Source organism: Symphalangus syndactylus, chromosome 18 (assembly GCF_028878055.3).
Source record: "Symphalangus syndactylus isolate Jambi chromosome 18, NHGRI_mSymSyn1-v2.1_pri, whole genome shotgun sequence".
Taxonomy (NCBI): Eukaryota; Metazoa; Chordata; class Mammalia; order Primates; family Hylobatidae; genus Symphalangus; species Symphalangus syndactylus.
In genome coordinates, this window is record NC_072440.2 from 25,878,944 (window position 1) to 25,897,886 (window position 18,943).

The following is an 18,943-nucleotide window of genomic DNA, read 5'->3' on the forward strand; positions in this document are numbered from 1 at the left end:
AATTTTATTACATATAAATATTTTCCAAATTAAGGTAAATGCAGAAGCAAAAATTAAATTTCTAGTTTTAAGATGCATATGAATGTATATTACTTGAAAAATGAATTTGGCTGTTTAGGAAAAAATTTTAAAGATAATATAAAATAAATAAGACAGACATCTGATTAATTTAAAAATTTAAAATATGTAGTGTGAATTAAGTCATAGATGTTAATTCAGTCAGATGTTTTCCAAATCTGAATTCTCAGGCCACATACACAATAAGCCTATTTTCTTTCTCTCTTTCTTTTCTTTTTTTTTTTTTCTGAGACAGGGTCTCCCTCTTGCCCAGGCTGGAGTGTAGCTAGGACTACAGGTGCAAGCCATCACACTTAGCTAATTTTATAATTTTTTGGTAAAGATAGGGTTTCACAATCTTGCCCAGGGTGGTCTCAAACTCCTGGCCTCAACTGATCCTCCTGCCTCAGCCTCCTAAAGTGCTAGGATTATAAATGTGAACCACCTTGCCTCGCCAATAAGCCTTATTTTCAAACTTACATTAGCTGATATTTATGTGCTTCAGTTCCTGTCATTTTTTAATATTCTGGTTTTAAAATGTAGAACAATTCAGAGGGGAAACAGGCCAGGCAAGGTGGCTCACGTCTGTAATCACAGCACTTTGGGAAGCTGAGGTGGGAGGATCACCTGAGGTCAGGAGTTCGAGACCAGCCTGGCTAACATGGCAAAACCCCATCTCTACTAAAAATACAAAAATGAGCCAGGAATGGTGGCGCACAGCTACTTGGGAGGCTGGGGCAGGAGAATTACTTCAACCCAGGAGGCAGAGGTTGCAGTGAGCTGAGATCGTGCCACTGTACTCCAGCCTTGGTGACAGAGTGAGACTCCATCTCAAATAAATAAATAAATAAATAAATAAATAAATAAATAAATAAATAAAAAAAAAATAAAGACTGTGAAACAGTTGAAATGGTATCTACCTGGAGCCTTTTCCCCATCTGGATGGGTAGAAGTCAAGGTAAAGAAAGCTACAGAAAAACTGCAAACCAAGTAAGTTATCTGTCACATTCATAAATCCATTCTGCAGAGATTTTTATGCCATGTTTTGTACCTCATGCCTCTACCACCCTGCCCTCAGGTGAGCCATTGTGAGAGCAGAACTATACAGCAGGAAGCAAAGAATGCTGCCTTCTAGCACATTATCAGAGCTGCTGCAGAATGTTCAGGTACCTTTTCAATCTGAACTACTTTCTACTTTTCTGTGAGGCCTGGCTGTGTAACTAACAGCTGAAGTAGTTTCTTATTTGCTTTGTGACAGAAACATCTTTATAATTCTCATAACTAAGGTAATCAGAATGTAACACTAGGATTAAAGCATTTCATTTGGAAGACAAGTGCTAAAAAGTATATGGTATTTCAGTTTCTTATATTATCTGGCACTCACCATCCAGATTTACATGGAAGAATAAACATTTAAAAAATTATTATTTTATTTGTATGTAGAGACGGTAGTTAGCAATATATTTCCAAAGACAAACACCTTTTAGAAAATGGGGAAACAGCAAAAAAAGTCTTGGACTTTAGAGGAAGATATATCAATTGCCTGCCACAGTTCCAATGCACTATTGACAATTTCCCATGGCATGACGTGAGGTGAGACACGCCTGAAAGTCCAGCCCACAGGTATTTATACATGAGAAGAAAAGTTTAACTATTCCAATTGCTTAAGAATATGAAAATACATGAAGAGGGCAATATACAAGTAAATATGTCAAAAGCAATAGATATTAAAAATTCACATACTCATAGTGAGTTTGGACATTATAATAAATGAAAAGAACATTAGTAGGCCGGGTGTGGTGGCTCATGCCTATAATCCCAGCACTTTGGGAGGCTGAGGCGGGCAGATCACCTGAGGTCAGGAGTTTGAGACCAGCCTGGCCAACATGGTGAAACCCCATGTCTACTAAAAATACAAAAAATTAGTTGGGTGTGGTGGCACACGCCTCTAATCCCAGATACTAGGGAGGCTGAGGCAGGAGAACTGCTTGAACCCAGGAGGCGGAGGTTGCAGTGAGCTGAGACCACATCACCGCACTCCAGCCTGGGTAACAGAGTGAGACCCTATCTCAAAAAAAAGAAAAAAAATTAGTAGAAAATGAAAACATTTACTTTAATCCCAATGTAAAAATTTTAAAACATATCATGCAAGTAATTGTTATGGGAGGCCCTCAGGAGATGCTTTGACATAATTATTTAATGATTTTCCCTCATTCTCTTGTGAAAGTAAGGAATTAATAAAGTAAGATTTTATACAAAGTGACATCAGGCTTTATGTACCACATCCTCAAACAATAAAGTTACACCAAATAAGGAAAACCTTTTGCTCTGTGCCTCTGTGTCCAGAAATGATGATTATTGTTTAATGTTCCTATAAAAGAAAAGAGAGAGCTATCCCTTAGGACTTTAAATAAGGTAATGAAGTTGTATTTGGTGCCCATATTAAACTTGCTCCAAATGATGTGAGTCACAAATAATGTGAGTTAGATTAATGTCATTGTGGATCTACCATTTTTGCTTCAGGGAAAGTTACAAACAGGTCTCCCCAGCACTGCCTGGCCCGTCTGAAGCAATGAGTTGTGCACATGAAATGTTCCTGTGGGTTGTGAGCAAACCCTTCTGTGTCACTTTTTCATCCAGGTGAACTTTGTTCCGGGGTCCAGGACATCTCAGACATAATCATACCTTTGACAAAATGTTGAAAGCAGTATGTGTAATATCTGCATGTTTCTTGGCATTGCTTTTGGATAGGTCATAAAGGGATTATTTTTTTTTTAAAACCCTGGAGTCTTGAAATTATAAAGTCTAAAGCAAAGAAGGGAGTGGGAAGTCATTAATTTTGGCAGAGCTAAAAACAGTCATAATTTCTATAATAATTAGATTATAGAAAATTAGGAAAATGAAGAAAAATAGAATCGTCCAATGTTTTGATATGTTTGAGGCTAGTCTTTTCTAACAACAAAAGGCCGCTTTAAACAGATAACTTCCTCAGCTTCAATGCCATCCAAACTCTTTGTTAGTTAGACCTTATGAAAATAACTGCTATAAAATTACTTTGTTCAGGGACTCTGCGGACTCTTAAGCTTAGAGATTTAACAATCACATTTTGTTTATGTTATATTCTACATGTTTAACTCAGAAAACCCACTGGCATTTTTTAAATTTTCTGATTTTACATTTTTATAAAAGTACATCTATTCTTTCTACCTATACAGGCTAATAAATTAATTGGATTAATTCAAAGAGTAGTGGGTTTTTTTTTTCACTGCTTCTTGGTTTGATAGTCTTAGTAAGGTGCTTACCATTTTCTACAGAGTTTCCCATTTTGATGAAATACCTTCTTTTATCCTCAGGCCAATTTTGTCTTTCTTCTAAGTGCTTTGTTATATTCAAGTAGGCTTCATCAAGACTCATGGCCATAAAATTGGGATCATAATCAGCAAGTATTTCCTTAACCTTCAAAGGAAACAAAAAAAAGTTTAAATTTTGCTGTGATAGCAAAATTCTTCTGTCATATGTAGCTGATAAGAAATGTTAATATTCTTAGTTTGCAACTACAGTAACAATCCTGCAGTCAACAGCTCATGGATTTAAGGAATAAATAATCCACTACCAGGGAATATTTCCAAATTTTCCTTTTGTATTAAAATAGACCATGAAGGCAGAAAACCACAAAATAGCTTCATTTGATATAATCTCTATTTAGCTATCTATATCTAGTTATAATAAGCAATTCAAATAAATCACAACATTATCTGGTAGGCCCATGCAAAAAAATGGTTAAGGTTTTAGGTAGCTCATCAGAAGCTGAAGTGGGAATGATAGGATTCTATTCCCTCCTGCCTTTTGTGATTTATTGTTTTTGGTTCATTTTAAAAAGGAAAAATCTTATATAAAGGTACTATGTTGCTTTAGAAAATATTTCAATTAATTATAACACGCACATAAAAGTCCACTTAACATTAATTAATGCATTAATCCATACAGGAAAATGAATGTTTTCCATTTCCTATTACTTATTAAGATCTGGAATGGAAGAAAATGACAATCCATAGTGTACTCCATGATTACCTTAAATGATGGGGAAAAGTCTGGAGTAACATCTTAGGATAAAAGAAATATATATAAAGATTAGAATTACAGTTGCTGTAATTCAGAAATGCCTTTTATATAAGATAGTGTTACTACATAAAACTATTACTTTTTCTTCTAACCACTTAAGTATTAGCTGTAGTTAGAGGCAATGGTTGTCAAAATAGTATGCGTAGTATTTTCCAGCTTGGGTGACAGAGTGAGACCCTGCCTCAAAAAAAAATGTATATTAGAAAACATATTTGCTGAATTATGTTATGCTTCCATTTAGCTTTTAAAACTGTCTACTGTATCATAAGAAAACTGTTTCTTATTTTATAAAAAGGTTTTTAGCTTAATATAATTATGAACAGCTGAGTCAAAGGGAATTTTAGAAAATGGTGATATAAACTTGGCCAAGTTTTACTCAGAGAGTGCCTTAATTAGCTTTGTTCTTGTTATAATGTGCTCAAATAGAATCTTTCCAATGAAAACAAAACTCTGTGAAGTCTGTAACTGGCAGCCAACTAAGATTCTGAATGAGAAGTACTCCCTAGAGACACTGTTGAGTATTAACTTCCTTTACATAGGATATTGCTACAAGAATTAAAAGAGACATTCCAGTAAAAATCAAGCACTTAAAGCTCCAATATTTTGGATAAAACAAAAATGGCTAGCTGGGCATGGTGGCTCATGCCTGTAATCCCAGCACTTTGGGAGGCCCGGGCAGGATAATTTTTTGAGGCTAGGAGTTTAAGCCTAGCCTGAGCAACACAGGGAAACCCTATCTCTGCAAAAAAATTTTAAAATTAGTAGGGTTGTGGTGATGCATGCCTGTCTAGCTACTCAGGAGGCTGAGGCCAGAGGATTGCTTAACTCAAGAGTTTAAGCTTACAGTGAGGTATGATCGAGTCACAGCACTCCAGCCTGGGCTATGGGGTGAGACCCAATCTCAAAAAAAAACGGGAGGGCTTTTTCTTAAACTTTCTAACCAATTCAGGAATATTCATGTATCCATAGGCAGTGATGAATTTGTTCTACAGTTCATTTACACATAAGAACTCATTTGTTATTTGCAAATAAACTAGCTAGATCCGGCTCAAATTTGAAGAGTTCTCTGACTTACATAAATAACCAGACTAAAATAACTAAAAACACTTTGGTTTTCACTGGCATACTGCCAGAAGTTTTGCTGAGTTAAAGTACAACTTTAAAAAATACCTTTTCTTAACTAAATTTTTGTAGGATTTTTAAAACTTCTTAAAAGGCTGTATTTACGATTAGTATTTTATCTCTTTTTAATTAGGAATACAACGAAAGAGATAAGCAGTAACCAAATATAGGTGTGCTCCCCTCTCCTCCACCACCTTTTCAGAGATATGCACAAAGCACTTGCTGTCATAGACTGCCTTGGACAGAAAAAAAAAAAAAAGCATAAACCTGTGTTTAAACTTGGAATAGTGTCACTTCTAGGGAAAATGAGGTGGAATACAAATAAGAGGGGTGAATTTAAAGACCCCTGGTATAACTAAAGAGTTAATAAGTATTAGGTCAGTTTTTTAAGTGTTTCCATTCAGACAGTAGTCTTAAACACATTTTACTATAGCAGTCTAAAAGTATTTGACGTAGCAGTCTAAAATTTTAATTCAAAAATTAAATTCCAGCACTGCATGATAGACCAGTTGTCATGAAAAATAGGAAAAATGGCAGTTTTCACATATGACAGTTTGGCAATTTTAGTAAATAATCAAATTTACTTCAAAGATCCTTTCCAAAGCAATGGATTACTCCCTTTTCAATTATCAGTCTCTTAGACAGCAAATGATTATGGGGCAAGTAAAGTAGGCTAATCAAAATACATGAATTTTGTCACTGTTCAACAACATTAATAAATAATTATTCAGATAATAGGTTGAAATTAATGATGAGTAGATTCTGTAAGTTATAAATAAAATGTGGTTCTAGAAAAAATGTATATTGTACATTAAGAAAAATAGCTAAATTTAATTTAATATTATCATTAAGGCAGTTCAAAGTTTGAGGAAATGGGAAGAGTTTTCTAAGCAAATGAAAACTGCATGGAAAGGAAAAGAATTGGGAAAAAGAATGATGTATTCTGGATGCTATATGCAGCTCAGTATTCAATATAGAAGCTGAAGAAGTGATAGAAGGCTCGACTGAAAAGATAAACTAAGACCAAATCCTACGTGCTAAGGCACTTGCACATGAGACTCTGTAGGTGACAGGAACTCAGTGAAAGCCTACAGTAGGGGTGAGACATTAACTTACCTCTTTACTCACAGCTTGGTATTTGTCAAAGTTTGGGGGCACTATTATAAGTTGTGGGCACAGTCTCTTAGCAATAAATCCTGGCATGGCTGCACGAACACCAAACCTCCTTGCATGGTAATTTGAAGTAGACTGAAAGAAAATTGATCACATGGAAAAAAAATATACAAACCTAAATGGACATATTGATCAATGCATTCTTAAGAAACAAATTAATATGTGCATTTTCAATTCAAGGACATTTCATTTATACGCCACTGTTTTTTTTTTTTTGTTTTTTTGTTTTTCCAAAAATAGAATGTATTAAGCATTGTTTTTTATTAATGACCCAAGGTCATCATTCTATCATATCTTTTTTCTTAATTATACTTTAAGTTTTAGGGTATATGTGCACGACGTGCAGGTTAGTTACATACGTATACATGTGCCATGTTGGTGTGCTGCTCCCATTAACTCGTCATTTAATATTAGGTATATCTCCTAATGCTATCCCTCCCCCCTCCCCCCACCCCACAACAGGCCCCGGTATGTGATGTTTCCCTTCCTGTGTCCATGTGTTCTCATTGTTCAGTTCCCACCTATGAGTGAGAACATGCAGTGTGTGGTTTTTTGTCCTTGTGATAGTTTGCTGAGAATGATGGCTTCCGGCTTCATCCATGTCCCTACAAAGGACATGAACTCATTATTTTTTATAGCTGCATAGTATTCCATGGTGAATATGTGCCACATTTTCTTAATTCTGGCTATCATTGTTGGACATTTGGGTTAGTTCCAAGTCTTTACTATTGTGAATAGTGCTGCAATAAACATACGTGTGCATGTGTCTTTATAGCAGCATGATTTCTAATCCTTTGGGTATATACCCAGTAATGGAATGGCTGGGTCAAATGGTATTTCTAGTTCTAGATCCCTGAGGAATTGCCACACTGACTTCCACAATGGTTGAACTAGTTTACAGTCCCACCAACACTGTAAAAGTGTTCCTTTTTCTCCACATCCTCTCCAGCACCTGTTGTTTCCTGACTTTTTAATGATCGCCATTCTAACTGGTGTGAGATGGTATCTCATTGTCGTTTTGATTTGCATTTCTCTGATTATAGGCCACTGTTTTAATCCAAGTTTTGACTTATTCTGTCACGGTATTTTGATACCATGACCCTCTCCCATTACTATCCCTATATTTATAATGCGATACCAGGTATAAGCAAGACCGTGCTAATAAAAAGATTTTCTTATATTTCTACTAACTAAACTTCATTGGTTTTAAGGCATACTTGTTATAGAATGAATATCAAAGTTTGGATGATAGTGAGTTATGTTACATGAAAGTAATAGTATAGTAAGTTGTATAGAATAGTCATAAAATAATAGTATAGTACAAATAGTATAGATGTTACATTATAGAAAGTAATAGTATAGTATAATAGTAAACTTTTGGAATTTGCTCTATTTGGGATTTTGGAAACTTTTCATCTAGAACAAAAATAAAACGTCTACTATGTGGTCAGTCAAATTAAGTCTCCAAAATGAAGTGATTAAAGCTTAAAATAAGTTTAGAAATTAAGGGTTTTTTTAAGGCTTAATTATCTTTTGTGCTGAAAACATTTTGACTAGGAGATGGAACTACAAAAGTATGAGAGTAAAAAGGAGAATATTGCTTATTAAATCCTGTTGATGATATCTGATGAAAGTCTATGTGAACGTGGTAGACCACAGTACTATTTATAAAACAAATTTTATCACAAATTAAATCCTTATTTGGAATCTCAAGTGAAATTTCAAAGAAAGGCAAAACAGAATCAAATGAAGGGATTATTTCAGAATAATATGAATTTTCCTCTAATGATTTTCAAATGGCACTTAAAACATCTTGATAGTACTCAGAACTATACTAATCCTAGGTCAGTGTTCTGGAACAGAAAATGTGGATAGCACTAGAAACAAAACCAATGCTTTAGAAAATAAGTTTAATATAATTGACATAAAAGCTAGATCTATAGTAGAGGACAAACTTTTAAGTAAGAATTTCTCTAACTTTTAGATTTGTGGTATATTGTAGATCACAGCCACAATACTTTACAAGTTACTCTTATCAAAAGTGGGTTCTAGTTCCTCATGCAATGTGACTTGCCTTGATGAAAATAATGTGAGGGAAGTGACACTGAGTTCTGAAACCTAGGCTTTTGCTTCTTGTAATCCAGCAACCATTGTAAATATTTTGGGGTAGATTACTAAATGTTGAAGCAACAATGGAGAGGAGAAAGTTCTGAAGCTGGAATCCATTCCAATCTCAGTCGAAGTGCCAGACCTGTGAATGAAGCCATCTTGGATTTTTTAGCCTCAGTTAAATTGCCCTAGCCAACTCCAGGTAGAGCAGGGTTGAGCCATCGCCATCGCACTCTGCTCAAATTACAGAATCATGAGCAAATAAATTTTGGCTGTCCACTAAATACTGGGGGAGGCTGTTATGCAGCAATAGGTAACTGCTGTAGGATCTCATATGCAACTCTCAGTGCCAAGTTAGAACATTTCAAAAATCCATCAAATTCACCAAAAAAGAATTCTATCAGTAGGAATAATCAAACAATCACTCCCATTAATTTGTAGATATACTTTCATATGTTTAATAGGACAAAAAGTTATGCTTAGTAGAAGGGAAAACTATTTGTTCAACATACAAAAGAGAATACATAAGTGAAGGAGATACAAAAGGGGTAATCTTTGTTTAAATATAACAAATAGTAATTTTGAATTTAGAAACAATAACTGATTTTTAGGAGGACAGAAATTGTAGGAAAGAAAATATTTTGTAGATTTCAAAAGCAGTCGGCTTAGCTTTAATATGGCTACAGCGTGATGCCTCCAGCTTTGTTCTTTTGGCTTAGGATTGACTTGGCGATGCGGGCTCTTTTTTGGTTCCATATGAACTTTAAAGTAGTTTTTTCCAATTCTGTGAAGAAAGTCATTGGTAGCTTGATGGGGATGGCATTGAATATATAAATTACCTTGGGCAGTATGGCCATTTTCACGATATTGATTCTTCCAACCCATGAGCATGGAATGTTCTTCCATTTGTTTGTATCCTCTTTTATTTCATTGAGCAGTGGTTTGTAGTTCTCCTTGAAGAGGTCCTTCACATCCCTTGTAAGTTGGATTCCTAGGTATTTTATTCTCTTTGAAGCAATTGTGAATGGGAGTTCACTCATGATTTGGCTCTCTGTTTGTCTGTTATTGGTGTACAAGAATGCTTGTGATTTTTGTACATTAATTTTGTATCCTGAAACTTTGCTGAAGTTGCTAATCAGCTTAAGGAGATTTTGGGCTGAGACAATGGGGTTTTCTAGATATACAATCATGTCATCTGCAAACAGGGACAATTTGACTTCCTCTTTTCCTAATTGAATACCCTTTATTTCCTTCTCCTGCCTGATTGCTCTGGCCAGAACTTCCAGCACTATGTTGAATAGGAGTGGTGAGAGAGGGCATCCCTGTCTTGTGCCAGTTTTCAGAGGGAATGCTTCCAGTTTTTGCCCATTCAGTATGATATTGGCTGTGGGTTTGTTGTAGATAGCTCTTATTATTTTGAGATACGTCCCATCAATACCTAATTTATTGAGAGTTTTTAGCATGAAGGGTTGTTGAATTTTGTCAAAGGCCTTTTCTGCATCTATTGAGATAATCATGTGGTTTTTGTCTTTGGTTCTGTTTATATGCTGGATTACATTTATTGATTTGCATATGTTGAACCAGCCTTGCATCCCAGGGATGAAGCCCACTTGATCATGGTGGATAAGCTTTTTGATGTGCTGCTGGATTCGGTTTGCCAGTATTTTATTGAGGATTTTTGCATCAATGTTCATCAAGGATATTGGTCTGAAATTCTCTTTTTTGGTTATGTCTCTGACTTTAAACTATACTACAAGGCTACAGTAACCAAAACAGCATGGTACTGGTACCACAACAGAGACATAGATCAATGGAACAGAACAGAGCCCTCAGAAATGATGCCGCATAGCTACAACTATCTGATCTTTGACAAACCTGACAAAAACAAGAAATGGGGAAAGGATTCCCTATTTAATAAATGGTGCTGGGAAAACTGGCTAGCCATATGTAGAAAGCTGCAACTGGATCCCTTCCTTACACCTTATACAAAAATTAATTCAAGATGGATTAAAGACTTATATGTTAGACCTAAAACCATTAAAATCCTACAAGAAAACCTAGGCAATACCATTCAGGACATAGGCGTGGGCAAGGACTTCATGTCTAAAACACCAAAAGCAATGGCAACAAAAGCCAAAATCGACAAATGGGATCTCATTAAACTAAAGAGCTTCTGCACAGCAAAAGAAACTATCATCAGAGTGAACAGGCAACCTACACAATGGGAGAAAATTTTTGCAACCTACTCATCTGACAAAGGGCTAATATCCAGAATCTACAATGAACTCAAACAAATTTACAAGAAAAAAACAAACAACCCCATCAAAAAGTGGGCAGAGGACATGAACAGACACTTCTCAAAAGAAGACATTTATGCAGCCAAAAAACACATGAAGAAATGCTCCTCATCACTGGCCATCAGAGAAATGCAAATCAAAACCACAGTGAGATACCATCTCACACCAGTTAGAATGGCCATCATTAAAAAATCAGGAAACAACAGGTGCTGGAGAGGATGTGGAGAAATAGGAACACTTTTACACTGTTGGTGGGACTGTAAACTAGTTCAACCATTGTGGAAGTCAGTGTGGCGATTCCTCAGGGATCTAGAACTAGAAATACCATTTGACCCAGCCATCCCATTACTGGGTATATACCCAAAGGACTATAAATCATGCTGCTATAAAGACACATGCACACGTATGTTTATTGCGGCACTATTCACAATAGCAAAGAGTTGGAACCAACCCAAATGTCCAACAACGATAGACTGGATTAAGAAAATGTGGCACATATACACCATGGAATACTATGCAGCCATAAAAAATGATGAGTTCGTGTCCTTTGTAGGGACATGGATGAAACTGGAAAACATCATTCTCAGTAAACTATTGCAAGGACAAAAAACCAAACACCGCATGTTCTCACTCATAGGTGGGAACTGAACAAGGAGAACTCATGGACACAGGAAGGGGAACATCACGCTCCGGGGACTGTTGTGGGGTGGGGGGAGGGGGGAGGGACAGCATTAGGAGATACACCTAATGCTAAATGACGAGTTAATGGGTGCAGGAAATCAACATGGCACATGGATACATATGTAACAAACCTGCACATTGTGCACATGTACCCTAAAACCCTAAAGTATAATAAAAAAAAAAAAAAAAAAAAAAATATGGCTACAGCAAGTTTGTATGTATACACATACATAAACATACATAAATTTATGGTGTTATATCTTAATAAAATTAAATATATTTTTTGAAATATTTATTGATGATTTGTAGGAAAGGCGAGTTTCCTTTCAAAAAACAGTGTTTTGGAATCAGAGTTATCAGTTGCCTGCATACTCACAGAGGCAGAGATAAAAAAACAAACAGATTATAGTTTTATAATAAAATAATCACTCAGTAAGAATTAGTTTTGTAGCTATCTAAGGCATGGGAAGGAGTTAGGAACAGGGAAGAACTCTTCTTGTTTATCTAATACTTTTTAATTACCAAAGCTCATCTATTTTAGTTGCTACTTTTAATTTCCAACACACTTTCAGCCACACATAGCTATCCTGGTCATTTTTACCTTCTAAGGTTAGAGTGGTAAAAAGGAAGAGCAACTCAGTAATCAGAAAAGCAAAAGTTCTAAGTCATGGGAAAAACAATTTAACTGCATTCTAAACGTACTCTATTAACGAAGTATGTTATTCCAGAACTAGGGTTGGCAAACCTTTTCTTTTCTGTGAAAGTCCAGATAGTAATCATTTTAGGCTTTGCAGATCACTCAATTATCGAACTCTGCTCTTTTAGTGCAACAATAGTAATAAATAAATGGGGGTGACTTTGTTCCAATAAAAAGCTGGATTTGGCCTGCAGACCAGTTTGAAAATCTCTATTAATACTTCAGAATAACATTTCCTTTTCTTTCTTCTTCAACTCTCTTTAACTAGAACGGTTACTTACGGAAAAATTTAATTTGCCATGGAAATTATTAGGTTTGTAACTTTGGGCAAGTTATTAAACATCTCTCTGAGTTTTGTTTTTTGCCAAATGGAAATAAAAACTAGTACCTTAAAGCAGCAGTTCCTAACCTTTTTGGCACCAGCGACTGGTTTTGTGGAAGATAATTCTTCCACGGACTGGTGGGGTGATAGTTTTGAGATGATTCAAGCACGTTACATTTATTGTGCACTTTATTCCTATTATAATTACATTGTAATATATATTGAAATAATTATACAACTCAACATAATGTAGAATCAATGGGAGCCCTAAGCTTGTTTTCCTGCAATTAGACAATCCTATCTGGGGGTGATGGGAGACAGTGACAGATCATCAGGCATTTGATTCTCATAATGAGTATGTAACCTGGATCCCTCGCATGTGCAGTTCACAATAGAGTTTGCGCTCTTATGAGAATCTAATGCCGCAACTCATCTGACAGAGCTCGGTCATACTGCAAGTGATGGGAAGTGGTTGTAAATACAGACGAAGCTTCGTTTGCTTGCCTGATGCCCACCTCCTGTTGTGAGGCCCAGTTCCTAACAGACCATGGACCAATACCAATCTGTGAACTGGGGGTTGAGGTCCCCTGCCTTAAAGTATGTTGAAAGGATTCAGTAATTGAGTCACATATAAGGCACCCAGAAAAATACTCAGCAAACTGGTAGACCTCAATAAAGAATTCCCCCTTCATGAAACAGTAAAGCTTATTGGAATATGTTATAAAATTTCCTTTTTGTCTTTGATCTTTACTTACCAGCATACTCATTGATCCTACAGCAATGGGTTTATCCTTCAATTCTGGATTGTCCCTCATTTCTACAGCTGCATAGAAAGCATCCATGTCAATGTGCACTATGGTATTGCTCAAATTTCGGCTCTGTTCTAATTCCATTGCAAATCTGTCAACCTTAATTTTTTAAAAAAGTTAACATACTTTTAGACAACATAATATTGAAACACCATTAACCGCAACATTAATCTTAATTTCTTAAGTGTCTATCAGTCTCTGTCCACACACCCATTCATCCATCCATCCATCCAATAATCCATCCACCCATCCACGTACTTATGGGTGTGTATTTTGTTGTTCATGGGTGTTTATGGGTTTATATTTTATTATTGTTTACAAGTGTTTATCTATGTATATTTTATTGTTTTTTAAATTAAAATTGGTAATCGCTTTTATTTTCATAGAGACAGCCCATCCTCAAATATAATTCCCTAACAACTCTTTCATCTCTCCATACCCACAGGCACATAACGGGAACTTAATATTTAAGGAATGAATGATCTAATCCAACTGCTTTTATCAAATGATTCTACTGCTTCATAAATTTGGAGTCCAACTCACTATAACTAAAAGCTTCAATGTAAGTAAAATAAACAACTGACATTTGATTCATAATAATAATGTCTTAAAAAAGCAACAAAGGAAATATACAACAAAAGATAATACCTCTTTGGCATATGATATTTATGCTGAATAGTAAGGTACAACTGAAGATACTGAAGCATAATGTAAATGTTCTCTCTGTAGAATTGCTTTTATAATGTTAAAATTTGATGTTAATCTATACAAGTAAAATTTAAAACACAAGCTGTAATTTATTCTTCATGAACTTTAATATATATGTCAAATACAATAGTGAAGATTCTTAATCTTTAAAGAATTTTAGTTTCTTCAGAGAAAAAGAATTAGATTTACAACAAGAAAGAAATGAAAGGGGGTAGAAATAAACAAAGGAAGCAAGTAAGAAAAGTGATTATGTAAGCAGACATACTCATTTCTAACTTCCATTTTTGTGGCTGGCCTCCACTATCAAGGCAAGAAAGGCTAAATACTCACTTTCCCAGCTTACCCTGCAGCTGGAGGTGGCTGTGTAATAGTTGTGATCTATGCAACATAGGGAAGTTACCAAGACCATTAAAGTAAAAATCATAAGAAAGCTATTAAATAAGCTGGAAAACATACAGAACATAGAACAGTACCTGGTACATGGCACAAGTTCAATAAATGCATCTGTTACTAAAAGGATCAATGGATAGCTGCATAATAAAACATTAAAAACTGAGAGAAAAACAGCCAGCAATGAGCAAGTGGGGTCATCTATGGAATGTGGAGTTCCCTCTAGCAAGTTTTCTCAAAGGTGGAGAGCTATAGCTGTATATGTGGCTTTTTCCCTCATGTTGGACTCCAGCTTTGCCTCCACTCTGCAGAATTTTTTTTTATGTCCTTCCTTCTTAGTGTTATTGTGACACTAGCTGCCCACTAGTTGCAGGTTAAAACTATAACTCCTCTTTTAGAAGCAATCACCCTGACTCATGTTTGTCTCCAGGAGGTACAGTGAAATCTGTAGGAGGCTTCCCCTTGTTTAGGCTACAGCTCACTGAATGACCTGGGTTGCTCTATGCCTTCCTCAGGCTGTTCCTCTGTCTAGAGTGCCTTTCCAAGCTCTGTCACAAGCCTTCAAGGATCAGCTGAAATATCTCTTCGTATCTTAATGGAATGTCTGTCGTCTGTGTCACAGAATTTAATGTTCCTTGTTTTCCTGCTCTTGCATGGCACTTACTGTATTAGATACTAAATTGTCAGTTCCTTCAGGAGAAAGACCTTATCTGACTTTAAATTATTTTCTCACAAGACAGACGGGGAAGGGAGACTAGAAGGAGAAAAATAATGAATTTATAGCAGTATATTAAAGTTGGTTTAAAAAGTGAAAGCAGTACTAGTAGAAAAATCTTGAAGGCTAACTTCTTACAGTAAAATCCCATACCTAATAAATGGAACCTTTCAATATTACCAAAATTTAACATGCTAATTAAAATCTACTTCTTTCAGTACCTCAATTCTGAACCAGAGAATAGCACCATGACCACATATAAACAAATTATGGAGATTAACAAAAACAACTGTAAACTAAAAACTACTCTATTTTAATCCAGAAAATATACCTAAGATATAACAGTCAAATGAGAATAAGAAAGTGGCATCTGAAATACTTGGACATGGAATCATCTAGAAAAGAAAAAGATAATAAATAGAAAGCAAGTCAAATGGGAAAAAATTCTCCTCAGACTCATATATTAATGCTATAATGTCTTCAGCAAGCTATTCTCTTTTTTTGTGCTTAAAGCAAGTGTAGTTGCCAAAAGGAAACCTCTCCACTACATGACTCATACATTCCACTTTCCTTTACTATCTCTCATTAGTCACCCTTGTCTGAACTCTTTTCTTTCTACATCAACCAGATGCATGCCACTATTGCTTTTAAAAGTTTCTTCAACTGAAATCCCCATTCATATTGTCCTTTCTTCCATTTTCCAATGACTTTCAAGTTTTGATCTGAGTCTCCAACATGCACATTGTTCCTTTTGCTACTGCTCAAAACTGGTGTGTGTCACACTGGTTAAGAATAACGGCTTTGGGGATTCCCGGGCAAGATCGCTGAATAGGAACAGCTCCTGTCTGCAGCTCCCAGTGAGACCAAAGCAGAAGGCGGGTGATTTCTGCATTTCCAACTGAGGTACCCGGCTCACCTCACTGGGACTGATTAGAAAGTGGGTGCAGGCCACGAAAGGCTAGGAGAAGCAGGGTGGAGTGTCACCTCACCTGGGAAGCACAAGGGGTCTGGGAACTCCCTCCCCTAGCCAAGGGAAGCCGTGAGGGACTGTGCCGTTGGTGAGGGACGGTGCTATCCGGCCTAGATATTATGCTTTTCCCACCGTCTTCACAACCTGAAGACCAGGAGATTTCACTGGGTGCCTACATGGGTTTCAAGCACAAAACTGGGCAGCCATTTGGGCAGACACTGAGCTAGTTGCAAGTTTTTTTTCATACCCCAGTGGTGCCTGAATGCCAGAGACAGAACCGTTCATTCCCCGGGAAAGGGGGCTGAAGCCAGGGAGCTGAGTGGTCTGGCTCAGTGGATCCCATGCCCACGGAGCCCAGCAAGCTAAGATCCACTGGCTTGAAATTCTCACCGCGGGCACAGCAGTCTGAAGTTGACCTGGGACGCGCCAGCTTGGTGAAGGGAGGTGTGTCAGCCATTATTGAGGCCTGAGTAGGAGGTTTTCCCCTCACAATGTAAACAAAGCCAGCGGGAAGTTCGAACTGGGTGGAACCCACCACAGCTTGGCAAGGCCACTGTAGCCAGACTGCCTTCCTAGATTCCTCCTCTCTGGGCAGGGCATCTCTGAAAGAAAGGCCGCAACCCCAGTCAGGGGCTTATTGATAAAACTCCCATCTCCCTGGGACAGAGCACCTGGGGAAAGGGGCAGTTGTGGGCGCAGCTTCAGCAGACTTAAACATTCCTGCCTGCTGGCTCTGAAGAGAGCAGCAGATCGCCCAGCACAGTGCTCAAGCTCTGCTAAGGAACAGACTGCCTCCTCAAGTGGGTGCCTGACCCCAATGCCTCCTGATGGCAGGGGTTGACAGACACCTCATATAGGAGAGCTCCAGCTGGCATCTGGTAGTGCCCCTCTGGGATGAAGCTTCCAGAGGAAGGAAAAGGCAGCAATCTTTGCTGTTCTGCAGCCTCCACTGGTGATACCCAGGCAAACAGGGTCTGGAGTAGACCTCCAACAAACTCCAGAAGAACTTCAGAAGAGGGTCCTGCTAGAAGGAAAAATAACAAAAGCAACAGCATCAGCATCAACAAAGAGGATAACCACGCAAAAACCACATCCAAAGGTTACCAACATCAAAGACTAAAGGTAGATAAATCCACAAAGATGAGGAAAAAACAGTGCAAAAAGGCTGAAAATTCCAAAAAACAGAACACCTCTTTTCCTCCAAAGGATCACAACTTCATGCCAGCAAGGGAACAAAACTGGATGGAGAATGAGTTTGACAAATTGACAGAAGTAGGCTTCAGAAAGTGGGTAATAACAAAGTCCTCCGAGCTAAAGGAGCATATTCTAACCCAATGCAAGGAAGCTAAGAACCTTGATAAAAGGTTACAGGAACTGCTAACTAGAATAACCAGTTTAGAGAAGAACATAAATGACCTGATGGAGCTGAAAAACACAGCACGAGAACTTTGTGAAGCATACACAAGTATCAATAGCTGAACTGATCAAGCGGTAGAAAGGATATCAGAGACTGAAGATCAACTTAATGAAATAAAACATGAAGACAAGGTTAGAGAAAAAAGAATAAAAGGAACGAACAAAGCCTCCGAGAAATATGGGACTATGTGAAAAGACCAAACCTACGTTTGATTGGTGAAACTAAAACTGACAAGAAGAATGGAACCAAGTTGGAAAACACTCTTCAGGATATTATCCAGGAGAACTTCCCCAACCTAGCAAGACACGCCAACATTCAAATTCAGGAAATACAAAGAAAACCACAAGATACTCCTCGAGAAGAGCAACCCCAAGACACATAATCATCAGATTCACCAAGGTTGAAATGAAGGAAAAAATGTTAAGGGCAGCCAGAGAGAAAGGTCAGGTTAAAAAGGGAAGTCCATCAGAATAACAGCAGATCTCTCTGCAGAAACCCTACAAGCCAGAACAGGATGGGGGCCAACATTCAACATTCTTAAAGAATTTTCAGTCCAGAATTTCATATCCAGCTAAACTAAGTTTCATAAGTGAAGGAGAAATAAAATCCTTTACAGACAAGCAAATGCTGAGGAATTCTGTCACCACCAGGCCTGCCTTACAAGAGCTCCTGAAGGAAGCACTAAATATGGAAAGGAAAAACCGGTACCAGGCACGGCAAAAGCATACCAAAATGTAAAGACCACTGACACTTGAAGAACCTGTATCAACTAAGGGCAAAATATCCCCAGCTGGCATCATAATAACAGGATCAAAATAAATGCCCCAATTAAAAGACACAGACTGGCAAATTGGATAAAGAGTCAAGACCCATCAGTGTGCTCTATTCAGGAGACCCATCCCACGTGCAACAACACACATAGGCTCAAAATAAAGAGATGGAGGAAGATTTGCCAAGGAAAGGAAGGAAGGGAGGAAGGAAGGAAGGAAGGAAAAAAAAAAAAATCCCAGTCTCTGATTCTGATAAAAGAGATTTTAAACCAACAAAGATGAAGAGAGACAAAGAAGGGCATTACATAATGGTAAAGGGATCAATGCAACAAGAAGAGCTAACTATCCTAAACATATATGCACCCAATAAAGTAGCACCCAGATTCATAAAGTTCTTAGAGACCTACAAAGAGACTTAGACTCCCACACAATAACAGTGGGAGATTTAACACCCCACTGTCACTATTAGACAGATCAACGAGACAGAAAATTAACATGGATATTCAGGACTTGAACTCAGCTGTGGACCAGGCAGACCTAATAGACATCTACAGAACTTTCCACCCCAAATCAACAGGATATAC

General features: G+C 37.2%; 1 protein-coding gene across 15 annotated transcripts in view; it reads right to left on the bottom strand.

The window, feature by feature from the left end:
* POLK (DNA polymerase kappa) overlaps positions 1 to 18,943 on the bottom strand; it is a 90,471-nt gene that overhangs the window by 18,822 nt on the left and 52,706 nt on the right. For 11 of the 15 annotated variants that reach the window (XM_063623134.1, XM_063623139.1, XM_063623144.1 and 8 more), the window contains 3 exons: positions 13,336 to 13,488; positions 6,418 to 6,549; positions 3,360 to 3,513 (listed from right to left, as the gene is read on the bottom strand). In XM_063623134.1, coding sequence (XP_063479204.1) covers positions 3,360 to 3,513; positions 6,418 to 6,549; positions 13,336 to 13,488 — 439 coding nt within the window. The remainder of the gene's footprint in view (positions 1 to 3,359; positions 3,514 to 6,417; positions 6,550 to 13,335; positions 13,489 to 18,943) is intronic. The other 4 variants (XM_063623140.1, XM_063623142.1, XM_063623143.1 and 1 more) reach the window with 1 other exon arrangement.